We start from the raw sequence: 27067 nt of genomic DNA, 5'->3' as shown, positions 1-27067 counted from the left end.
CAGGACCCGTGATCATGTCGCAGGGGTCCCTATCGCGTGGGAGAGGAGCACACCACCTTGCCCTGCTTCCTAAATGCTGCAATCACAATTGATCACAGCATTTATGGACTTATCTAGGTGACGCAGGCACCGCTCCTGGCAGTGAGATTCGGGGCTCTGTTGTGAAAGTAGCTCCTGTGGCTGTGCGATAGCCACCCAAACTGCCACCAAAACTGCATCTTGTCACAGAAAGCCTGGAAATATGAAAGAAAAAAAAAAAAAAAAGCTTGTAAGGATGGTCCGTTTTTGCCACGATGTTGTTAGTGCGTTTTTTTAAAGGAGAAACAAAATAATAGGATAATTGATAGCTAGAAAGAAATAAAATAGCTCGATGGAACGATAAGCTCACTTGGCCAGCTGTTTTTTAAATTTTATTTTCTGGGGAAAAAAAAAATGACTTTGGGTCCCCCCCCGTTTTTCATATCCAGCACAGGAACAGCAGCAGCTGCGGGCTACAACCCTCAATTGTCTGCTGTACCTTGGGAGGAAAAAGAAAAAGAGGAAAAAGAAAAAGAAGAAGAAAAAGAAGAAGAAAAAGAAGAAGAAAAAGAAGAAGAAAAAGAAGAAGAAAAAGAAGAAGAAAAAGAAGAAGAAAAAGAAGAAGAAAAAGAAGAAGAAAAAGAAGAAGAAAAAGAAGAAGAAAAAGAAGAAGAAGAAGAAGAAGAAGAAGAAGAAGAAGAAGAAGAAGAAGAAGAAGAAGAAGAAGAAGAAGGGATCCCAAGTCCCCCCCCATTTTTCTAAAACCAGCCAAAAGTACAGCAGACAACTGGGGGCTGATATTAGGGTTAGAAGGACCATGGTTATTTGGCCCTTTCCAGCCTAACAATAGCAGCCCACAGCCACTCCAAAAGTGGTAAATTCATAAGATACGCCAATTTTGGCGCTGGACCCGGCTCTTCCCATTGCCCTGGTGCGGTGGCAATCGAGGCAGTAAGGAGTTAATAATAGCCCATAGAAGCTACTAAGCCCTAGATTAGTAATGGCAGGCATCTATGAGATCATTAATCTGTAAGTGAAAAGGACATTTTTGTGTACTCACCGTAAAATGTCTTTCTTGGAGCCTATCATTGGGGAACACAGACAGTGGGTTATATGTTGTCTCCAGGGAAGGCTTGACACTAGGTTTAACCCCTTCAGCCCCCGGGCACTTTCCGTTTTTGCGTTTTTGTTTTTTGCTCCTTTTCTTCTGAGAGCAGTAACTTTTTTATTATTCTGTCAATCTTGCCATATGAGGGCTTGTTTTTTGCGGGACGAGTTGTACTTTTAAATGAAATCATAGGTTTTACCATATATTGTACTGGAAAACAGCTAAAAAATTCCAAGTGTGGAAAAACTGCAAAAAAAGTGTCATCGCACAATAGTTTTTGGGATGTTTTATTCACAGTGTTCACTATATGATCAAACTGATGTATCTATGTGATGCCTCAGGTCGGTGCGAGTTTGTAGACACCAAACATGTATAGGTTTACTTGTATCTAAGGGGTTAAAAAAAATTCACAAGTTTGTCCAATAAAAGTGGCGCACGTTTTGCGCCATTTTCCGAAACATGTAGCGTTCTTATTTTTAAGGATCTATGGCTCAGTGATGGCTTATTTTTTGCGTCTCGAGCTGACGTTTATAATGGTACCATTTTTGCGCAGATGCTACGTTTTGATCGCCTGTTATTGCATTTTGTGTAAAACTTGCGGCGACCAAAAAACGTAATTTTGGCGTTTGGAATTTTTTTGCCACTACGCCGTTTACCAATCAGATTAATTGATTTTATATTTTGATAGATCGGGCATTTCTGAACGCGGCGATACCAAATATGTGTATATTTATTTATTTTTTAACCCTTTAATTTTCAATGGGGGGAAAGGGGGGTGATTTGAACTTTTAGGTTTTTTGTTTTTTTTTTTTATTTTTTTAAAACTTTTTTTTTTATTTTACTAGTCCCCCTAGGGGGCTATAGCAATCAGAAATCCGATCGCTGATCGCTATCTGCTGATCACAGCAATACCGCTGTAATCAGCAGATTCAGTCACTTTGGTTTTCCCTCTGCTCTCGGCCGAGGGAAAACGAAAGTGAAACATCGTAGCAGCAGGCGTCATCACATGACCCTGTGCTACGATGGCAACCACCGATAGTCACGTGATAACACACATGACTTCCGGTGGGGGCGGCGGTAAGTAACAAACATGGCCGCGCGCATTTAAATCTTGCTGCCTGACTTTGGCAGCAAGATTTAAGGGGTTAATGGCCGCGGGTGGAAGCGATTCCACCCGCGGCTAGCAGGCACACATGTCAGCTGTTGAAAACAGCTGATGTGTGCCGATCCACGCCGCCTGCCCGTGGCTGGGGGCGGGGCTTAATGGGACACGATCCTGGACGGATATATCCGTCCAAGGTCGTGAAGGGGTTAAAAAAGTTAGCTCCTCCTCCCACAGCATATAACCCCAGCTAGGCGGGAACTAGCTCAATTTGGTGTAAAAGCAGTAGGAAAAGGACAAAAACAAGGGCGGGGGCTGTGTCCCCCAATGAAAGGCTCCAAGAAAGACATTTTACGGTGAGTACACAAAAATGTCCTTTCCTTTCTCGCCTTTTCATTGGGGGACACAGGCAGTGGGACGTCCCAAAGCAGTCGCTGGGTGGGAGCTGAACTATTAACAGTGTATAACATCAGACTAAGAGCTGACTAACAACTGCAGTGAACACATATCAAAACACTGTCAAGAACCGAGCAGTGGCCACTTATAAATGGGCCACTGCTGCTGAAGGACTTGTCTTCCAAGAGCAGCATCCGCGGATGCATGCGTATGCACTCTGTAGAATTTTGTGAACGTGTGCACACTGGACCAGGTAGCGGCCTTGCAAAGTTGGGCCGCCGAAGCCTGATGGCGGATAGCCCAGGAGGCACCCACTGCTCGTGTAGAGTGGGCCCGCACAGATTGAGGGGGAACGGCACCTCGTGCTTTGTATGCCTCACAGATGGCAGTCCTGATCCATCGAGAAATCGTGGATTTAGACACCGGGTTGCCCTTTTTGTGTCCTACTGGGAGGACGAAGAGGGCATCGGACTTGCGCAACGGCGCTGTTCTGGAGATGTAGATCCGCAGAGCCCTGACAAGATAGAGAGTGTGAAGGGCTTTCTCAAAGGAGTGGACCGGGGCCGGGCAGAATGACGGCAACACAATGTCCTCGTTCAGGTGGAAAGAGGATACTACCTTCGGAAGGAAGGCGGGGGAAGGCCGAAGGACCACCTTATGATGGAATATCAGGTAAGGTGAGCGACAGGAAAGAGCTGCCAGTTCGGACACTCGCCAGATAGAGGTAATAGCGATTAAAAAGGCAACTTTCCAAGACAGTCGTTGAAGAGAGATTTCTCTCAGAGGTTCGAAAGGAGGAAGTTGAAGGACTCCCAGAACCAGATTCAGATCCCAGGGATCTAAGGGGTGGCGATAAGGAGGGACCAAATGCGCTACCCCTTGAAGAAAGGTACGGACCTGAGGACGAGAAGCCAGCTGCTTTCTGGAAAAAAAAAAAAAAAAAAAAAAAAATTGACAAGGCAGAAACTTGTCCTTTAACCCCTTCACGACCTTGGACGGATCTATCCGTCAAGGATCGTGTCCCGTTAAGCCCCGCCCCCTGCCGCGGGCAGGCGGCGTGGATCGGCACACATATCAGCTGTTTTCAACAGCTGACATGTGTGCCTGCTAGCCGCGGGTGGAATCGCTTCCACCCGCGGCCATTAACCCCTACAGCAGTATAGCTGTGATCAGCAGATAGCGATCAGCGATCGGATTGCTGATTGCTATAGCCCCCTAGGGGGACTAGTAAAATAAAAAAAAAAAGTAAAAAAAAAAGTTTTAAAAAATAAAAAAAAACAAAAAAAACCTAAAAGTTCAAATCACCCCCCTTTCCCCCCATTGAAAATTAAAGGGTTAAAAAATAAATAAATATACACATATTTGGTATCGCCGCGTTCAGAAATGCCCGATCTATCAAAATATAAAATCAATTATTCTGATTGGTAAACGGCGTAGTGGCAAAAAAATTCCAAACGCCAAAATTACGTTTTTTGGTCGCCGCAAGTTTTGCGCAAAATGCAATAACAGGCGATCAAAACGTAGCATCTGCGCAAAAATGGTACCATTATAAACGTCAGCTCGAGACGCAAAAAATAAGCCATCACTGAGCCATAGATCCCAAAAAATAAGAACTCTACGTGTTTCGGAAAATGGCGCAAAACGTGCTCCACTTTTATTGGACAAACTTGTGAATTTTTTTTAACCCCTTAGATACAAGTAAACCTATACATGTTTGGTGTCTACAAACTCGCACCGACCTGAGGCATCACACCCAGACATCAGTTTTACCATATAGTGAACACCGTGAATAAAATATCCCAAAAACTATTGTACGATCCCACTTTTTTTGCAATTTTTCCGCACTTGGAATTTTTTTGCCGTTTTCCAGTACACTATATGGTAAAACTTATGATTTCATTTAAAAGTACAACTCGTCCCGCAAAAAACAAGCCCTCATATGGCAAGATTGACGGAATAATAAAAAAGTTACGGCTCTTGGAAGAAAAGGAGCAAAAAGCAAAAACGGAAAGTGCCCGGGGGCTGAAGGGGTTAAGGGAACTGAGAGCAAGACCCGAGTCCAGACCGTCTTGCAGAAAAGCAAGAACATTAGGGATTGAAAAGGTCAGGGGTGACCGATTATGACGGTCACACCAGGAACGATAGGTCTTCCAGGTCCTGTGGTAAATGCTGGCGGAGGAAGGCTTCCGAGCATTAAGCATAGTATGAACTACTCTGGAAGAAAGACCCGATTTGGCTAGAATCAGGGATTCAAGCGCCACGCTGTCACATGCAGCTGTGCTGTATTCTGGTGGAATATTGGACCTTGAGACAGAAGATCCGGGCGGTCGGGAAGACGCCAAGGAGTGTCGCTGAGAAGTTGGAGGAGCTGTGGATACCAGGCTCTCCTGGGCCAGTCCGGGGCCACGAGGATCACCGGGATTCCCTCCGCTTTGATTTTCTTGATTACTCTCGGAATGAGAGGAAACTGAGGGAAGATGTAGGACAGGCGAAACTGCGACCATGGAAAGACTAGGGCGTCGGAGCCGAGCACTAGCGGGTCTCTCGACCGGGATATGAAGGGATGTATTTTGGCATTCATTCGAGACGCCATGAGGTCCACATCCGGGAGTCCCCAACGAAGAGTGATCTGATGGAACACTTCGTCGTGGAGGGACCAATCCCCTGCCGCTAGACCTTGCCTGCTGAGAAAGTCTGCGGCCCAGTTATCTACCCCTGGGATATGGACAGCTGAAATAATGGGGATGTGCTTCTCTGCCCAAAGAAGAATCCTGGATACTTCCTTCATCGCTGTCTTGCTGCGAGTTCCTCCCTGACGGTTGATGTAAGCCACGGCCATGGCATTGTCTGACTGGATCCGAACAGGGAGGCCCAATAGTAAGGGTTGAAAATTCTGAAGGGCCAAAATTATGGCTCTGATCTCCAGAACATTGATGTGCAGGGAGCGCTCGGAAGGAGACCAGCGTCCCTGAGCAGTGTGGTGGGGAAACACTGCCCCCCAGCCGATCAGGCTGGCATCCGTCGTGACTACCTGCCAGTGGACCGGGCGGAAGGACTTCCCTTGAGATAGGGATGAGGCTTGAGTCCACCAGAGGAGGGAGCTGAGCGCAGACCGAGATAGGCGGACTGACCGGTCCAGGGAAGCTGGATTCTTGTCCCAGGAGCATAGAAGATCCAGTTGTAGAGGGCGCAGATGGAATTGGGCAAAGGACACTGCTTCTATGACCGCCACCATCTTGCCTAACACTCATTTCATTCCGAAGGGATGTGTGACGGCGAGAGCGCAGGGATTGGGCGGCCCGGATCAGGGAAGACCTCTTGTCCTCTGGAAGAAAAACCCGGGACTGAGCAGTGTAACAGCATACCTAAAAAGGTGATGCGCTGATGAGGAATGACTTGAAGTTGATAAGCCACCCTAGCCTTGACAGCGTGTCTAGGCAAATCTGCACACTTTCTGAGCAAACGTGAAGAGAGCTCCCTTTGACAAGAAGGTCGTCCAAATAGGGAACGACCAGGATGCCTCTGGGGTGTAAAATGGACATGACGGCCGCCATGACCTTTGTGAAGACCCGAGGCGCAGTGGCCAGCCCAAAGGGGAGGGCCCTGAATTGGAAATGACGGTGTCCTACGGCAAAGCGAAGGAACCGTTGATGAGAGACACATATGGGAATGTGTAAATAAGCATCTTGAACGTCTATGGAAGCTAGGAATTCTCCAGGTTCCATAGCAGCTAGTACTACTCTCAATGATTCCATTCGGAAAGTTCGAATCCGTACGAATTTGTTCAGCCGTTTGAGGTCCAAGATAGGGCGGACAGAGCCATCTTTTTTTGGGAACGACAAAGGTTTGAATAGAAACCTTTGCCGCGCTGTTCCAGGGGCACTGGAATGATAACGTTTGCTTTCTGTAAAGAGGCTATGGCCTGAAATAAGGCCTGGCTTTGCGTTTTGGACTTTGGAAGGCGAGAACGCAGAAACCTGTTGGCCGGCAGGGAATGGAAATTGATCTTGTAACCTGAGGTGACAATTTCTCAAACCCAAGCATCGTGAGTGTGGTCTAGCCAGATATCCCGTAAAAGCAGAAGCCGCCCTCCCACAGGAGTCGGATATGAGGGATACCTGGCGTCATGCTGAGGGGGTCTGTACAGAGCGAGGTCCTTTGGGTTTAGGTTGCTTGGAGTGGGAACGCCAAGAAGAGCCACTTGAGGGACTGGATCCTCGATCTGATCGTTGGGACGGTCCTTGGGCTGATTGTTTTGGGGGGCAGGGCGAAAGGACTGCCTGCACCAAGAAGATTTTTTGAAATTTCTGGCTACAGGCTGTTTTTGTGGTAGAATGGTACTTTTACCACCCGTCGCCTCAGATATGAGTTTGTCCAGGGATTCACCAGACGAAGACCCTGGAAGGGAAGTGTGGACAGGGACTTCTTGGAGGCACTGTCCGCATTCCATATTCCTGCGGACGAAGACAGCATTGGCTGCCGTTAGGGCTGACCAGCTAGCTGCATCTAGGGAGCCGTGAAGAAAATAGAGGCTAGAGAGAACAAATCAAGAATCTCCAGAGCCTCTGGAGGAATATTGCAAGGGCGAAGCAACTTGCGCAGGTTCATACTCCACACGCTTATAGCTCTTGCCACCCATGTCATGGCAAACAGGGGGCGTAGAGAGCTGCCCGAAGCCTGGAAAATAGATTTGACCGCAGCCTCAACTGCGCGGTCGGACGAGTCCTTGAGAGACGCGTTGTCTGAAACAGACATAACCGTGTGTTTAGCCAGTCTGGATACTGGCGGATCCACAATGGGGGGTACCGACCAGGGCTTAACCTTTTCCGGAGGAAAGGGATAAGCGAATGAAGAGGAGGATTTTTTATTAAACCTCCTATCAGGGTGATCCCACCGTTTAGATATGATTTGATGAAAAATCGGATCCTGGGCAAAGGACTTAGGAGGCTTCTTGGCTCGCTTGATCGCCGACTGAGAAGTCGGGTCCGAGGGCTGATCAGAAATCGACAGAGTGATTGACAGCCACTATTAAAAGTGTCTTCCATATGCCTAGACTCAGAAGGGACATCTGAATCAGAGTCAGAGTCTCAGGAATCGTGACTACTAAAGGTCACGGAGCCTGAGTCAGACTGACCATCGTGTGAGTCAGACGAGGCGGAGCGGTCGCAATGGCGCCTTTTGGAGACAGCCTTTTTACTGGGGATGATACACTAGACGAAGGCGGGCTCCTCTGAGGGAGCTGAGCCGGGGGGAGGCTGCGGGAGCCTATTGAAGGCTGGGATATCTGAGCGGCCAGGTCATCTAACCTTTTAGACATCAGAAGAGCCCATGCAGGGATAGCCTCATCAGACGGGGGTGCTGCCTGAATGGTGGCCGGGGCCGAACCCACAGACTGCACGACCCCCTGGTCCGGCAACGCCTGTTGTGACACTGTAGTAGGGGCATCGCAGCCCCGGCAGAGTGGATAGCTTCGACCATTGGGAAACGAGCTTCCACAGGTGGTACAAGCATAGTACAGGGCCATAGAGGATGCCTGGGAAGCTTTATCACCCTTGTGGTTTTTACGCATGTCAGCAACAAACGTACAATTAGTACTGTGAGCCTCTAGCAGTATTACACTACTGTGGGTGAGGAGCTATTAGCAGTATTAGAAAGGGACTGCTATACAGAGCTGGTATATACCAATAGTAAAGTGGCATACATTGCCAAACAGTCGGTATATACCTGCAGGCACAGTCAGTATATACCGCTAAAAGCTGATATACACCGCCAGCCAGCAGGCACACACCACTAGAAAGACAGCAATATAACGCTGAACAGAGCGGTATATAGTGCTGCAGAGTTGCAGAGCCAAGGAGGCGATCTCACCAGTGTCTGCTCCCCACGTGTAATGGCGTCCAGTGTTCTCTGGCAGCATGGAGGGGAGAGACGGCCCACTAGAGGGAGCGGCTTCTGGAGCAGTGGAGGGGGCGTTGCTAAGAATGCAGGCCGAAGCCGGGAGCTAAATTTATGATGCTTCCCCGGGAACACAGCCTGCATCGCCCCACCGGCGCCTCCTCAGGCGGCGGTTGGATGCAGGGGACGGATACAAGTCGTCTCCCTACCTGCTCTTGCTCCGTCTGAAGACACGTCGGTCCTGGGATGCGGAGATCTCTGGGATGCATCTTCGGCTCAAGGCTACCAAGTGCTCGGCTCTGCTTAGCCCTCTGGAGCTACCTTTGTGAGGTGCTTCCAGGGAGCCTGGAGGGGTACGCAGACACTACCACTTGGGCGCGAGGGAAGACTGACGGCTTTTGCACTCCAGGTTTCCTCTGCCCGTAAGCGGGGGGGAACGAGGGTGAGCACACCCTGGTATTGCCCCATAGTCAAAAATAGAATAAAATCACAAAGAAACAAATAAATAAACAAAAAACATGAGCTGGCCTGGGGCTCAGGCCAGACGTGTCAGCCTCCCTGCTGACACTAAAAAAAAAGAGGCAGTGGGTGTCTCCTGGGCTATCCGCCATCAGGCTTTGGCGGCCCAACTTTGCAAGGCCGCTACCTGGTCCAGTGTGCACACGTTCACAAAATTCTACAGAGTGCATACGCATGCATCCGCGGATGCTGCTCTTGGAAGACAAGTCCTTCAGCAGCAGTGGCCCATTTATAAGTGGCAACTGCTCGGTTCTTGACAGTGTTTTGATATGTGTTCACTGCAGTTGTTAGTCAGCTCTTAGTCTGATGTTATACACTGTTAATAGTTCAGCTCCCACCCAGCGACTGCTTTGGGACGTCCCACTGCCTGTGTCCCCCAATGAAAAGGCGAGAAAGGAAAGGACATTTTTGTGTACTTACCGTAAAAGGTCTTTCTTGGAGCCTTTCATTGGGGGACACAGCTCCCGCCCTTGTTTTTGTCCTTTTCCTACTGCTTTTACACCAAATTGAGCTAGTTCCCGCCTAGCTGGGGTTATATGCTGTGGGAGGAGGAGCTAACTTTTTTTAAACCTAGTGTCAAGCCTCCCCTGGAGACAACATATAACCCACTGTCTGTGTCCCCCAATGAAAAGGCGAGAAAGGAAGTAAATTAACACACAACCCAAAAATCCATTATTTGAAATAAAAGATAAACAAGTACCCTCTTTCACCACTTTATTATCCTCAAAACCACCTGTGCAGGTCCAATGTAATCCATATGAGGTCCCACGACGCTCACAGCGAGCGCAATAGAACTTGACTGCCCGATGTGAGCTCCACGCAGCAACTGAAGTGAGCCGCGCGGTCAGCGGTGGGGTCACCCAGGTGATATGCTGTCACAGCTGCAGTCCTCCACCTGTGACCGCAAATCAGGGGACTTTTCCCTGATTGACATCACCACTGATGGAGCAGCGCACTTCAGTCTCGGCCTGAACCTCACAGCGGGCAGTCTTGTTCTATGGCACACTGTGTGAGCATCAGATGTAGCAGTGCTGGAAGTATCGTGGGACCTCGTGTGGATTACGTCTGATCTGGAGGGGTGTATGGCAGTTAAAGTGGTGAAAGAGGGTGTTTGTTTTTTTTTCTTTTATCTCAAATAAAGGATTTTTTGGGTGTTTATTTACTTTCACTTATAGATTAGTGATGAGGGGGTGTCTCACATGCCTGCCATGACTAATCTAGGACTTAGTAGCACCTATGGGCTGTCACTAACTCCTTATTACCCCAAATGCCACTGCACCTGGGCAAATCGGGAAGAGCTGGGCAAAGTACCAGGACTGTCAGATTTAATGCATGTGGTAATTCCGGGCTGCTGCTAGCTGATATTTTTAGGCTGTGGAGAGCCTAATAACCATAGGCCGCCCCAGTCTGAGAATACCAGCTATGGGACACTTAATTTATTTATTTTAAAAGGTATGATATAGACCCGCCCACCAGCGTCTTTGATTGGTTGCAGTCAGACAGTTGTCAGCATGGGGGAACATCTGACTGCAACCAGTCACAGACGCCGGTAGTCGGGAGAAGCGGTGAATAATTATGAGCTTAATAAGCAGTCCTGAAAAAAGAATGAGCGGCCACGAGAGGAGTGTGACAGCCGTGCTGTGCCGTTGATCGGTGAGTATGAAGCGGACGGAGAGAGACCGAGAGAATTTATCCTGGAATAATGTGGATGACCCGCGATTTTTGTGACAAAAACGCAAATAAAACACATGCAAAATGCACAAGTTTGGTACCATGCATTTTTCATCCCTTCATTGATTTCAGTGGGTGACAAAAACACAAGAATAAACATGCTGCATTTTTTGTTAGACTGTTTTGACAAATTGCAGACCAAAAAACTACAACGTGCGGAATTCGCATAGACTTTGCTGGGAAGTAAAGGTCAGAACTTGCCGACAACAAAACTGCACCAAAAATTGCTACAAAAAAACCATGGCAAAAACGCAGCGCGTGCATGTAGCCTAATAGTACATTGCAGGCTGGAAAAAAGTTGATGCATTTTTTTGGGAGCCAAGCACAGCAATGCATTACTAAAGAGAAGAGTACATTTTTTCCTGTTTTTTAACCCACTGTTGTGCTGGGCACCGAAAAAAAAAAACCAACCCCCAAACAACCAGATAGTGCAATTCCAGCGTTAATATTACTCATTAATGTTACTCATTACATACCTGTTCTGTAGTGGATGCTTGATGTAGTGCTCAGGGTTTACAATCTCCTGACTAGTCTCTGTTTTTTCTTCTTCTTGAGTACTGACAGTTTCCTATAAAAGGAACGTAGTCTTGTTACCATCAGTGTCACTAAAACCTAAAATTAGCACATGCACACTACTCAAAATTGAAACTAGGAAAAGTCATTAAATTATAACCACAGGATTGATAAACATGTTAAGGACCAGAGAGCCGATACATGCTGCCCGATTTAAGGAAGCATAATTCAGATACAGCCAGGTATGTATGACTCTGAAACACTGCGTTCTTTACAAGAAAAAAAAATAGATGTGGACCATGTGAATAGGATATAGGAGAGTTCTGTACTGTACGAGATGTAGGATATAGGAGAGTTCTGTACTGTACGAGATGTAGGATATAGGAGAGTTCTGTACTGTACGAGATGTAGGCTATAGGAGAGTTCTGTACTGTACGAGATGTAGGATATAGGAGAGTTCTGTACTATTTGAGATGTAGGATATAGGAGAGTTCTGTACTGTACGAGATGTAGGCTATAGGAGAGTTCTGTACTATACGAGATGTAGGCTATAGGAGAGTTCTGTACTATACGAGATGTAGGATATAGGAGAGTTCTGTACTGTACGAGATGTAGGCTATAGGAGAGTTCTGTACTATACGAGATGTAGGCTATAGGAGAGTTCTGTACTATACGAGATGTAGGATATAGGAGAGTTCTGTACTGTGCGCGACATAGGATATAGGAGAGTTCTGTACTATACGAGATGTAGGATATAGGAGAGTTCTGTACTGTACGAGATGTAGGCTATAGGAGAGTTCTGTACTATACGAGATGTAGGCTATAGGAGAGTTCTGTACTATACGAGATGTAGGCTATAGGAGAGTTCAGTACTGTACGAGATGTAGGATATAGGAGAGTTCTGTACTGTACGAGATGTAGGATATAGGAGAGTTCTGTACTGTACGAGATGTAGGCTATAGGAGAGTTCTGTACTATACGAGATGTAGGCTATAGGAGAGTTCAGTACTATACGAGATGTAGGATATAGGAGAGTTCTGTACTATACGAGATGTAGGATATAGGAGAGTTCTGTACTGTACGAGATGTAGGCTATAGGAGAGTTCTGTACTGTACGAGATGTAGGATATAGGAGAGTTCTGTACTATACGAGATGTAGGATATAGGAGAGTTCTGTACTGTACGAGATGTAGGCTATAGGAGAGTTCTGTACTGTACGAGATGTAGGCTATAGGAGAGTTCTGTACTGTACGAGATGTAGGCTATAGGAGAGTTCTGTACTGTACAAGATGTAGGCTATAGGAGAGTTCTGTACTATACGAGATGTAGGCTATAGGAGAGTTCTGTACTGTACGAGATGTAGGCTATAGGAGAGTTCTGTACTATACGAGATGTAGGCTATAGGAGAGTTCTGTACTATACGAGATGTAGGCTATAGGAGAGTTCAGTACTGTACGAGATGTAGGATATAGGAGAGTTCTGTACTGTACGAGATGTAGGATATAGGAGAGTTCTGTACTATTTGAGATGTAGGATATAGGAGAGTTCTGTACTGTACGAGATGTAGGCTATAGGAGAGTTCTGTACTATACGAGATGTAGGCTATAGGAGAGTTCTGTACTATACGAGATGTAGGATATAGGAGAGTTCTGTACTGTGCGCGACATAGGATATAGGAGAGTTCTGTACTATACGAGATGTAGGATATAGGAGAGTTCTGTACTGTACGAGATGTAGGCTATAGGAGAGTTCTGTACTGTACGAGATGTAGGCTATAGGAGAGTTCTGTACTGTACGAGATGTAGGCTATAGGAGAGTTCTGTACTGTACAAGATGTAGGCTATAGGAGAGTTCTGTACTATACGAGATGTAGGCTATAGGAGAGTTCAGTACTGTACGAGATGTAGGATATAGGAGAGTTCAGTACTGTACGAGATGTAGGATATAGGAGAGTTCTGTACTGTACGAGATGTAGGATATAGGAGAGTTCTGTACTGTACGAGATGTAGGATATAGGAGAGTTCTGTACTGTACGAGATGTAGGCTATAGGAGAGTTCTGTACTATACGAGATGTAGGCTATAGGAGAGTTCAGTACTATACGAGATGTAGGATATAGGAGAGTTCTGTACTATACGAGATGTAGGATATAGGAGAGTTCTGTACTGTACGAGATGTAGGCTATAGGAGAGTTCTGTACTGTACGAGATGTAGGATATAGGAGAGTTCTGTACTGTACGAGATGTAGGATATAGGAGAGTTCTGTACTGTACGAGATGTAGGATATAGGAGAGTTCTGTACTATACGAGATGTAGGATATAGGAGAGTTCTGTACTGTACGAGATGTAGGCTATAGGAGAGTTCTGTACTGTACGAGATGTAGGCTATAGGAGAGTTCTGTACTGTACGAGATGTAGGCTATAGGAGAGTTCTGTACTGTACAAGATGTAGGCTATAGGAGAGTTCTGTACTATACGAGATGTAGGCTATAGGAGAGTTCTGTACTGTACGAGATGTAGGCTATAGGAGAGTTCTGTACTATACGAGATGTAGGCTATAGGAGAGTTCTGTACTATACGAGATGTAGGCTATAGGAGAGTTCAGTACTGTACGAGATGTAGGATATAGGAGAGTTCTGTACTGTACGAGATGTAGGATATAGGAGAGTTCTGTACTATTTGAGATGTAGGATATAGGAGAGTTCTGTACTGTACGAGATGTAGGCTATAGGAGAGTTCTGTACTATACGAGATGTAGGCTATAGGAGAGTTCTGTACTATACGAGATGTAGGATATAGGAGAGTTCTGTACTGTGCGCGACATAGGATATAGGAGAGTTCTGTACTATACGAGATGTAGGATATAGGAGAGTTCTGTACTGTACGAGATGTAGGCTATAGGAGAGTTCTGTACTATACGAGATGTAGGCTATAGGAGAGTTCTGTACTATACGAGATGTAGGCTATAGGAGAGTTCAGTACTGTACGAGATGTAGGATATAGGAGAGTTCAGTACTGTACGAGATGTAGGATATAGGAGAGTTCTGTACTGTACGAGATGTAGGATATAGGAGAGTTCTGTACTGTACGAGATGTAGGCTATAGGAGAGTTCTGTACTATACGAGATGTAGGCTATAGGAGAGTTCTGTACTATACGAGATGTAGGCTATAGGAGAGTTCAGTACTATACGAGATGTAGGATATAGGAGAGTTCTGTACTATACGAGATGTAGGATATAGGAGAGTTCTGTACTGTACGAGATGTAGGCTATAGGAGAGTTCTGTACTGTACGAGATGTAGGATATAGGAGAGTTCTGTACTGTACGAGATGTAGGATATAGGAGAGTTCTGTACTGTACGAGATGTAGGATATAGGAGAGTTCTGTACTATACGAGATGTAGGATATAGGAGAGTTCTGTACTGTACGAGATGTAGGCTATAGGAGAGTTCTGTACTGTACGAGATGTAGGCTATAGGAGAGTTCTGTACTGTACGAGATGTAGGCTATAGGAGAGTTCTGTACTGTACAAGATGTAGGCTATAGGAGAGTTCTGTACTGTACGAGATGTAGGCTATAGGAGAGTTCTGTACTGTACGAGATGTAGGCTATAGGAGAGTTCTGTACTATACGAGATGTAGGCTATAGGAGAGTTCTGTACTATACGAGATGTAGGCTATAGGAGAGTTCTGTACTATACGAGATGTAGGCTATAGGAGAGTTCTGTACTGTACGAGATGTAGGCTATAGGAGAGTTCTGTACTGTACGAGATGTAGGCTATAGGAGAGTTCTGTACTGTACGAGATGTAGGCTATAGGAGAGTTCTGTACTATACGAGATGTAGGCTATAGGAGAGTTCTGTACTGTACGAGATGTAGGATATAGGAGAGTTCTGTACTATACGAGATGTAGGCTATAGGAGAGTTCTGTACTATACGAGATGTAGGCTATAGGAGAGTTCTGTACTATACGAGATGTAGGCTATAGGAGAGTTCTGTACTGTACGAGATGTAGGCTATAGGAGAGTTCTGTACTGTGCGCGACATAGGATATAGGAGAGTTCTGTACTATACGAGATGTAGGCTATAGGAGAGTTCTGTATTATACGAGACGTAGGCTATAGGAGAGTTCTGTACTGTACGAGATGTAGGCTATAGGAGAGTTCTGTACTGTACGAGATGTAGGCTATAGGAGAGTTCTGTACTGTACGAGATGTAGGCTATAGGAGAGTTCTGTACTGTACGAGATGTAGGCTATAGGAGAGTTCTGTACTGTACAAGATGTAGGCTATAGGAGAGTTCTGTACTATACGAGATGTAGGCTATAGGAGAGTTCTGTACTGTACGAGATGTAGGCTATAGGAGAGTTCTGTACTATACGAGATGTAGGATACAGGAGAGTTCTGTACTGTGCGCAATGTAGGATATAGGAGAGTTCTGTACTATACGAGATGTAGGATATAGGAGAGTTCTGTATTATACGAGATGTAGGCTATAGGAGAGTTCTGTACTATACGAGACGTAGGCTATAGGAGAGTTCTGTACTGTACGAGATGTAGGCTATAGGAGAGTTCTGTACTATACGAGATGTAGGCTATAGGAGAGTTCTGTACTGTACGAGATGTAGGCTATAGGAGAGTTCTGTACTGTACGAGATGGAGGATATAGGAGAGTTCTGTACTGTGCGCGACATAGGATATAGGAGAGTTCTGTACTGTACGAGATGTAGGATATAGGAGAGTTCTGTACTGTGCGCGATGTAGGATATAGGAGAGTTCTGTACTATACGAGATGTAGGATATAGGAGAGTTCTGTACTGTGCGCGACATAGGATATAGGAGAGTTCTGTACTATACGAGATGTAGGCTATAGGAGAGTTCTGTATTATACGAGACGTAGGCTATAGGAGAGTTCTGTACTGTACGAGATGTAGGCTATAGGAGAGTTCTGTACTGTACGAGATGTAGGCTATAGGAGAGTTCTGTACTATACGAGATGTAGGCTATAGGAGAGTTCTGTACTATACGAGACGTAGGATATAGGAGAGTTCAGTACTATACGAGATGTAGGCTATAGGAGAGTTCTGTACTGTACGAGACGTAGGATATAGGAGAGTTCTGTATTATACGAGATGTAGGATATAGGAGAGTTCTGTACTGTACGAGATGTAGGATATAGGAGAGTTCTGTACTATACGAGACGTAGGATATAGGAGAGTTCTGTATTATACGAGATGTAGGATATAGGAGAGTTCAGTACTATACGAGATGTAGGATATAGGAGAGTTCTGTACTGTACGAGATGTAGGCTATAGGAGAGTTCTGTACTGTACGAGACGTAGGATATAGGAGAGTTTAGTACTATACGAGACGTAGGATATAGGAGAGTTTTGTATTATACGAGATGTAGGCTATAGGAGAGTTCTGTACTGTACGAGACGTAGGATATAGGAGAGTTCTGTACTATACGAGACGTAGGATATAGGAGAGTTCTGTACTATACGAGATGTAGGATATAGGAGAGTTCTGTATTATACGAGACGTAGGATATAGGAGAGTTCTGTACTATACGAGATGTAGGATATAGGAGAGTTCAGTACTGTACGAGATGTAGGCTATAGGAGAGTTCTGTACTGTACGAGATGTAGGATATAGGAGAGTTCTGTACTATACGAGATGTAGGCTATAGGAGAGTTCTGTACTGTACGAGATGTAGGCTATAGGAGAGTTCTGTGAACCTACATTTAGACCTGCGTAATCATATAGTGCATCAGAGAAAATACACAAAATTTCAAAAAGTATACAAATTTTATTAACATGATATTGACAACACAGAATATCACATGATTAGAGACGGATGTCAAAAAGGACACAGTTAAAAGTCATTCCCCTTAAAAACACAGAAAAACAATCCTGGGACAGTGTGGTATAAAGTTGGTATAATTGAAGTGGTCAAAAAATTGGATATATGCATACACCCTAAAGTACATCAAAGCTAATTTGCATAAGATCACCAGTCTAATATGCTTCAGCAATCATAAGAAGGTGCATGATTATACCCCTAATACATCAAAAATACTAATACTGACATTCCAGCAGGTATAATCAACAACTGTTGTTTAGAATTAATACAACATGCAGATGTAGGCATACTATACATATAAGAAACCATCATGGATTACAAAGATCAAAGCATGCATTACTGCAGTTGGATTATTGGTTATTACCCATGTAATGGTTTACCAAACTTCAGGTCAAAAGGTATATAATACCCCAAATGCGTACCATGCCAACCTACCACCCAAAGAAAGAGGGGGGAGGGATAGGCCAGGGGTTTGACCAAAAGACTTGGTAATCTGCTGGAGGCAGATTAAGAATAATCAAGAACCACTACCTGTTGAACCACACTGCCCAGCACCTCTACGCGCGTTTCACACTGGCTTCGTCAGGAGGTGCTGTGACTGTACGAGATGTAGGATATAGGAGAGTTCTGTACTGTGCGCGATGTAGGATATAGGAGAGTTCTGTACTGTACGAGATGTAGGCTATAGGAGAGTTCTGTACTGTACGAGATGTAGGATATAGGAGAGTTCTGTACTGTACGAGATGTAGGCTATAGGAGAGTTCTGTACTATACGAGACGTAGGATATAGGAGAGTTCAGTACTATACGAGATGTAGGCTATAGGAGAGTTCTGTACTGTACGAGACGTAGGATATAGGAGAGTTCTGTATTATACGAGATGTAGGATATAGGAGAGTTCTGTACTGTACGAGATGTAGGATATAGGAGAGTTCTGTACTATACGAGACGTAGGATATAGGAGAGTTCTGTACTATACGAGATGTAGGATATAGGAGAGTTCAGTACTATACGAGATGTAGGATATAGGAGAGTTCTGTATTATACGAGATGTAGGATATAGGAGAGTTCTGTATTATACGAGACGTAGGATATAGGAGAGTTCTGTACTATACGAGATGTAGGATATAGGAGAGTTCAGTACTATACGAGATGTAGGCTATAGGAGAGTTCTGTACTGTACGAGACGTAGGATATAGGAGAGTTCTGTATTATACGAGATGTAGGATATAGGAGAGTTCTGTACTGTACGAGATGTAGGATATAGGAGAGTTCTGTACTATACGAGACGTAGGATATAGGAGAGTTCTGTATTATACGAGATGTAGGATATAGGAGAGTTCAGTACTATACGAGATGTAGGATATAGGAGAGTTCTGTACTGTGCGCGATGTAGGATATAGGAGAGTTCTGTACTATACGAGACGTAGGATATAGGAGAGTTTAGTACTATACGAGACGTAGGATATAGGAGAGTTCTGTATTATACGAGATGTAGGCTATAGGAGAGTTCTGTACTGTACGAGACGTAGGATATAGGAGAGTTCTGTACTATATGAGACGTAGGATATAGGAGAGTTCTGTACTGTACAAGATGTAGGATATAGGAGAGTTCTGTATTATACGAGATGTAGGATATAGGAGAGTTCTGTACTATACAAGATGTAGGATATAGGAGAGTTCTGTATTATACGAGACGTAGGATATAGGAGAGTTCTGTACTGTACGAGATGTAGGATATAGGAGAGTTCAGTACTATACGAGATGTAGGATATAGGAGAGTTCTGTACTATACGAGACGTAGGATATAGGAGAGTTCTGTATTATACGAGATGTAGGATATAGGAGAGTTCAGTACTATACGAGATGTAGGATATAGGAGAGTTTAGTACTATACGAGACGTAGGATATAGGAGAGTTCAGTACTATACGAGATGTAGGCTATAGGAGAGTTCTGTACTGTACGAGACGTAGGATATAGGAGAGTTCTGTATTATACGAGATGTAGGATATAGGAGAGTTCTGTACTGTACGAGATGTAGGATATAGGAGAGTTCTGTACTATACGAGACGTAGGATATAGGAGAGTTCTGTATTATACGAGATGTAGGATATAGGAGAGTTCAGTACTATACGAGATGTAGGATATAGGAGAGTTCTGTACTGTGCGCGATTTAGGATATAGGAGAGTTCTGTACTATACGAGACGTAGGATATAGGAGAGTTTAGTACTATACGAGACGTAGGATATAGGAGAGTTCTGTATTATACGAGATGTAGGCTATAGGAGAGTTCTGTACTGTACGAGACGTAGGATATAGGAGAGTTCTGTATTATACGAGATGTAGGATATAGGAGAGTTCTGTATTATACGAGACGTAGGATATAGGAGAGTTCTGTACTATACGAGATGTAGGATATAGGAGAGTTCTGTACTATACGAGATGTAGGATATAGGAGAGTTCAGTACTGTACGAGATGTAGGCTATAGGAGAGTTCTGTACTGTACGAGATGTAGGATATAGGAGAGTTCTGTACTATACGAGATGTAGGCTATAGGAGAGTTCTGTACTGTACGAGATGTAGGCTATAGGAGAGTTCTGTGAACCTACATTTAGACCTGCGTAATCATATAGTGCATCAGAGAAAATACACAAAATTTCAAAAAGTATACAAATTTTATTAACATGATATTGACAACACAGAATATCACATGATTAGAGACGGATGTCAAAAAGGACACAGTTAAAAGTCATTCCCCTTAAAAACACAGAAAAACAATCCTGGGACAGTGTGGTATAAAGTTGGTATAATTGAAGTGGTCAAAAAATTGGATATATGCATACACCCTAAAGTACATCAAAGCTAATTTGCATAAGATCACCAGTCTAATATGCTTCAGCAATCATAAGAAGGTGCATGATTATACCCCTAATACATCAAAAATACTAATACTGACATTCCAGCAGGTATAATCAACAACTGTTGTTTAGAATTAATACAACATGCAGATGTAGGCATACTATACATATAAGAAACCATCATGGATTACAAAGATCAAAGCATGCATTACTGCAGTTGGATTATTGGTTATTACCCATGTAATGGTTTACCAAACTTCAGGTCAAAAGGTATATAATACCCCAAATGCGTACCATGCCAACCTACCACCCAAAGAAAGAGGGGGGAGGGATAGGCCAGGGGTTTGACCAAAAGACTTGGTAATCTGCTGGAGGCAGATTAAGAATAATCAAGAACCACTACCTGTTGAACCACACTGCCCAGCACCTCTACGCGCGTTTCACACTGGCTTCGTCAGGAGGTGCTGTGACTGTACGAGATGTAGGATATAGGAGAGTTCTGTACTGTGCGCGATGTAGGATATAGGAGAGTTCTGTACTGTACGAGATGTAGGCTATAGGAGAGTTCTGTACTGTACGAGATGTAGGATATAGGAAAGTTCTGTACTGTACGAGATGTAGGCTATAGGAGAGTTCTGTACTATACGAGACGTAGGATATAGGAGAGTTCAGTACTATACGAGATGTAGGCTATAGGAGAGTTCTGTACTGTACGAGACGTAGGATATAGGAGAGTTCTGTATTATACGAGATGTAGGATATAGGAGAGTTCTGTACTGTACGAGATGTAGGATATAGGAGAGTTCTGTACTATACGAGACGTAGGATATAGGAGAGTTCTGTATTATACGAGATGTAGGATATAGGAGAGTTCTGTACTGTACGAGATGTAGGATATAGGAGAGTTCAGTACTATACGAGATGTAGGATATAGGAGAGTTCTGTATTATACGAGACGTAGGATATAGGAGAGTTCTGTACTGTACGAGATGTAGGATATAGGAGAGTTCAGTACTATACGAGATGTAGGATATAGGAGAGTTCTGTATTATACGAGATGTAGGCTATAGGAGAGTTCTGTACTGTACGAGACGTAGGATATAGGAGAGTTCTGTAATATACGAGACGTAGGATATAGGAGAGTTCTGTACTATACGAGACGTAGGATATAGGAGAGTTCTGTACTATACGAGACGTAGGATATAGGAGAGTTCTGTACTATATGAGATGTAGGATATAGGAGAGTTCAGTACTATACGAGATGTAGGATATAGGAGAGTTCTGTACTATATGAGATGTAGGATATAGGAGAGTTCAGTACTGTTTTTTGACACCTATTTTTTGTCTCTTTCCATGTCAGGTTTTAAATAAACCTGCATTGTTTTTGATACTTGCTGGAATTTGGCTTTTGATAAATTTATTGATATACTTATATGTGCGGATTACATGTTCTTGATGAGTTTACGCAGTGGAAATACATTAAAATAAATGTGCATTTTTTACAAACGGATTTTTTGCATGTAATGCAAATGTATGAGACAAATCTGCAAAAAAAAAAAAACAAAAAAAAAAAAATTCAGTGTACCCGGAAGAGAAATTGACATGTCGCAGATTTAAAACACGCACCGCAGGTCAGTTTACGCTGAGAAAAAAAGAAGCACAGGGGGCAGGAGATTTCTATAAATGTCATCCACTTTGCTGGAACTGTAACTGTCAAAAACAAATGCGGCAATACAGATGTTGTGGGGTGATTCCGATATTTTTATATCACATTTTAGTCTCCTCGTGAAGCTTCGATCAGTTATAACACACATTGCTATACTATAGTATTGCAGTACATAGTGAAAATCATGGTATTTTATGAGCTCCGTCTCTGAGCTTGTTAAAAAGTACCAAGATGGCATCTTTAACAATGACCCTTTGAACCAATGATCACGTTGTGGAGTGGGTCAATGGAAGTCTGCATGCGAGCACCACCGAGCATTCCATTTACATACGTCTGTAAGAGATTGACAGCAGCATGTAAATGGTTAACAGCCACAGCTAAAGCTCAGGACTGGCATTAATCCATATCCTAATGATAGAATTGAGTAATTAAGAATGAACTAAAACAAAAAATGCAGACTAGCATAACATATCTAATGAGAGAGTCTGGACCTTAACTTTTTTCAAAAACGCTACTTGTAGCGTTTTTGAGCTGCGTCTAAATACTGCAAGTCGCTGGATCCTGACTAAACAGCATGCAAACGCATGTCAACGGTGGTATACTGAGACAGGATCCTGCTTGCTCTACTGAACATGCACAGAAACCAGCCTCCGGTAATCAGTCCCTCTCTCCTCCTCTCTCTCCACTCTCCCCCGCCTGAGGGCGGAAGACGCTCGTAACCAAGGTAAACATCGGGTAACCAAGGTCTTAGTTACCCGATGTTTATCTTTGTTACGTGTGCAGGGAGCCCGGCTCCTAGCAGCTGCAGACGCTCGTAACCAATGTAAATATCGGGTATCCAAGAAAGTTACCCGATGTTTACATTCGTTACGAGCCTCCACAGCTGTTAGATGTCGGCTCCCAGTCTTTCACGTTCAGTTCCCCTCACTCCCGATCACATGACTCCAATGCCCGCCCATAAACTTAAAGTGACAGGATCCTGCAAATTAACACATGCGTTTTTCTTTGCAAAAACAGGATCCGCTTTTGCAGCAAAAAAAAACGTTCATGACGCATGCTAAAAAAACGTAGTGTGAAAGCAGCCCAAGCTCTGCAGCTCTGAAAACGGATTGTACGACAACTGCCGCGCCCAGTAAACTAAGTGATACATCTCTGCAATCTGGGTCTCTGTCCCTACCTAACTCATGCTGCTGTCAAAATAAATAGCAAAACGAAAAGCCTGCCGACATATTCCTTTAACCCCTTCACCCCGGCCACTGAAACACCCTTCTGACCGAGCCACGATTCTGACCAATATCACTTTGACAGGTTAGGCTCCTTTCACATTGCGTTTCAGTGGCTCTGTCGGGGCATAAGGCCGAATTCCCGCCCCTCCCCCACAAAACTTGTTTTGGACGTATGCGCCGACAGGGCTATTGAGTATAATGGAGTAGATAGAGCACACGCTTGCTCTGTCTGCCACCATTTTCGGGTGTATAAGCTTTTTGCAGGCGGACACCCAAACAGTTATATATTTTATAACGTTGAGCCGTGAATATAAATTAATACACTAATATAAAATATATATATAAAATATATATATAAAATATATATATATATATATATATATATATATATATATATATATATATATATATATATTATATTATTATAAGATAATATATATTAAAAAATATATATACATACACGTACATATACACACACACACGTGCGTTATATATATATATATATATATATATATATATATATATATATATATATATTTATATAAATTTTTTTTTTTTTTAAACTACATTATCACTTCAACCAGGTAGCTGGTTTTTTTTTGTTTTCTTTACAAGGGTATCAGGAAAAAAAATGCACCACAAAATTTATTGTGCAATTTCTCTTGAGTATGCAGATACCTCATATGTGGTGGAAATAGACTGTTTAGGCGCATGGCAAGGCTCAGAAGGAAAGGACATTTGAGTCTTCAAACACATGGACGCTGATCAGTGCATGGACTGATGAGGTGCAAAACAAGAAAAAAAAAATCCTGCCCGAAAAATCGAGCATGGATGCCGATATGTGATGTACATTACTGATCAGCGTTCAGCCGCTGCAGGACGTACGGACAGATGAAGTGCAAAACCTAAGTACATGAAGTACAAAAACTAAAAAAATATAAAAAAAATTCTGCCCAAAATGGAGTATGGATAACGCTCCGTGATGGGCATCGCGGATCAGCGCTCGCAGGACGCACGGACGGATGAGGTGCAAAAATTGATGGGGGATGACGGAGAAAAAAAAATAAATTATACTCACAGGACCAGAGGATTAGGAGGATAAGTGACCACAGGAACTGCAGGAGGAAAAGAAAGCAGCAAGAAGGAGAGCATATCACAGGAGACAGCAGCAGGCAGCAAGATAGACGGCTCACGCTCGAGGACCCAGCGATGGAGGCAGATGCGATCGGACTAATGAAGACCTCGGATGAACCGGTGGCAGCAGATAGGGGACGTCTGAGGGGGACAGCAGATGCTGAATGGGAGAAAGGAGAAGCCGAGGGATCGCAACGACCGCAGAGGGAGGAGAGGAGAACGTATAATTCAGATGGAGAGATCACAGGGAGGGCGCAGGATGGAACAGATCAGCAAGGGGGCAGATCAGGCGGGCGCAGGGCCAGCACGCAATACTCACAACAGCAGCAGAATCAAGGAGTAGGAGCAGCGATCGGACAGTGGGATGGTACTACTAATACCTGCAGGGCCCGGCACAGACATGCTGGGGAAGGGCTCTCTCCAAGCCAAAACAAGCCTGGGGAGGGCGGTCACCTCCAGGTCAGACCGCTCGGCCTGAACACTGATTGGAGCGATTGTGCATCATAGCACGATCGCTCTAATCAGTGCTGCGGGGAAAGGAAAGGGGGGTGTTATGGGCGCCGTATCTGCTAGCCTCTAGCCAATAATCCAATGCTGCTGCAGTACCCCATAGCTGGATCTGGATTTTTTTTTGCCAAAACCAGTGCGATCGCAGTGATTGGCGGTTCAGATTTGAACAGCCAATCACAGTGATCGTGGATGGGGGGTGGCGATGCCACCCCTCCTCCTAGGGTCAAGCACAGATCTCCTACTGTAAGAAAGAGCAAGGGGTATAATATGAAAGCCGTCGCTAAGGCCGAGGCAATCAAATGAATTTTAGGACGTACCCTTACATCGTTAAAGTCACGTAAAAATAAAACGTAACAGTACGGCCCGTGGTCGTGAAGGAGTTCATGGTAGCAACCCAAGTTTGCCGCGATGCGGCAAAAAAAACGGATGCAGCCGCCAGATGCCTTCTTTAAACTGAGCATGCTCCAATTTATTGTAAAAAACGGATCCAGCAAAAAAAAAAAAAAAAAAAAAAAAAAAAAAAAAAAAAAAAACAAAACAAAAAAAACAAAAAAAGCAAAAACACAAACGGATGAAACGGATGCAAGAACTGATGCGCAGGATCTGTTTTTTGACGGATCCATAAAAAAAAATAAAAATCTGGCGCTTCCGTTTTTGCATATTCTGCGCCGGATTCGTGTCATCAGGCAAACGCCGGATTGTGCCTGATGCCAAAAAACTGATGTGGCCTTACCAACCAGCAAGACCTGTTCTTTTCTCTATAAGAAGCCCTCCTACTCTGCACTCATTACCTGTAATAATTGCACCCGTTTGAGCTTGTTACCTGTATAACAGACACCTGTCTATACACTCAATCACATTCCCACCTCTCCACCATGGCTGACCAAAATTGCAAACCTGCATAAGGCTGGGATGGGCTACATGACAATAGGCAAGCAGTTTGGGGAGAAGTAAACAAATGTTGGAGCAATTAATGGAAAATGTAAGAAACACAAGATGACTGTCAGTCTTACTGGATCTGGGGATCCATGCAAGATCTTACCTCATGGGGTAAGGAGGATTCAGAGAAAGGTCAGGAATCAGCCCAGAACTACACAGGAGGACCAGGTTAGAGCAGGGACCACAGTCTCAAAGACTACCATTAGTAACACACTACGCGCCATCATGGATTTAAATCCTGCAGGGCACACAAGGTCCCCCTGGGCACGCCAGCACATGTCCAGACCAGTTTGAAATTCCCCATTAACCATCTGGACGATCCAGAGGACGCCAGGGGGAAGGTCAAGTGGTCAGATGAGACCAAAATAGAGCTTTTAGGTAGAACCTCCACTCGCCATGTTTGGAAGAAGGATGAGTACCCGAAGAACACAGTACCAACCGTGAACCATGGGGGTGGGAACATCACACTTTGGGGGTGTTTTTCTGCAAAGGAGACAGAACGACTGCAAAGTATTGAACGGAGGATGGATGAGGTCATTTAACGCGAGATTTTGGCCAACAAACTCCCTCCCTCAGTAACTTAGGCAAGATCTACATGAAATGCCTGACCTCTAATTGCAAACAAAGGTGTCTGTATCATATATTAAATTCTGCTTTTCTATTGTATCAAATACTTATTTCACGCAGTAGAGTGCAGATTAAAAAAAATCATACAATGATTTTCAGGAATTTTTTTTTGGGGGGGGGGGGGAATTCTGTCTGTCACAGTTGAAGTATACCTACAATAAAAATTACGGCCCTCTTCATTCTTTGTAGATAGGAAAACTTGCGAAATCAGCAGTGTATCAAATACTTATTTTCTCCACTATACAAAGCCTCAATATACTTAAAGCAGATCGTCATCTTTTTCTGTGACACAGACACGCCCCGCAAGTCTCTGTATTCAATGAATGCAGAAACCAATACATTTTAGCAAAATTATTTTCGTTTTTTCCTTCTCTTAGTCCAGGGGTGGGGAACCTTTTTACTGCCGGGGGCCATTGGAAATTTCTGCCAACCTTCGGGGGCCGCACACAATTATCAGTGTGAAAATGAACCGGCTATATTTGGTCAAACAGTTAATTAACTCACCCCTATTGTGGTGGCCGGAGCTGCTTCTGTTTTGTGTGGCTGTGATGTTCGGCGATACTTATGTTGCTTCTCTCTTTTCCAGGTTTGTCACGGTCTGGAGCGCAGGCAACTCTTTGTGATAATAAGATTGGTAGACTATATACATCACACAAGAGACACAGGGACTGGTGTATATAAATCACAGGAGACACATACATGACTGAAGGGGCTGTTGGCATAAACATCACATAGGAGACGCTTGGACTGCTGTATATACTGTACATCACAGGAGACACCTACATCACTGGAGACACTGGGGGCACATACATCACACGAGGGGCTGGGGACTTGTATATGCCCCCATCCCCCTCCTGTGATGTATGCGCCCAGCCCCCTCCTGCGAGGTCTATGCGCCCAGCCCCCTCCTGCGAGGTCTATGCGCCCAGCCCCTCCTGCGAGGTCTATGCGCCCAGCCCCT

General features: G+C 44.3%; 1 protein-coding gene across 1 annotated transcript in view; it reads right to left on the bottom strand.

The window, feature by feature from the left end:
* EIF4E (eukaryotic translation initiation factor 4E) overlaps nt 1-27067 on the bottom strand; it is a 79692-nt gene that overhangs the window by 21459 nt on the left and 31166 nt on the right. The window contains exon 2 of the mRNA XM_075337035.1: nt 11246-11337. Within this exon, the coding sequence (XP_075193150.1) occupies nt 11246-11337 (92 nt within the window). The remainder of the gene's footprint in view (nt 1-11245; nt 11338-27067) is intronic.

This window comes from Anomaloglossus baeobatrachus, chromosome 1 (genome assembly GCF_048569485.1).
Source record: "Anomaloglossus baeobatrachus isolate aAnoBae1 chromosome 1, aAnoBae1.hap1, whole genome shotgun sequence".
Taxonomy (NCBI): Eukaryota; Metazoa; Chordata; class Amphibia; order Anura; family Aromobatidae; genus Anomaloglossus; species Anomaloglossus baeobatrachus.
Note: the sequence above shows the minus strand (reverse complement) of the source record. Positions and strands in the feature narration are given on the sequence as shown.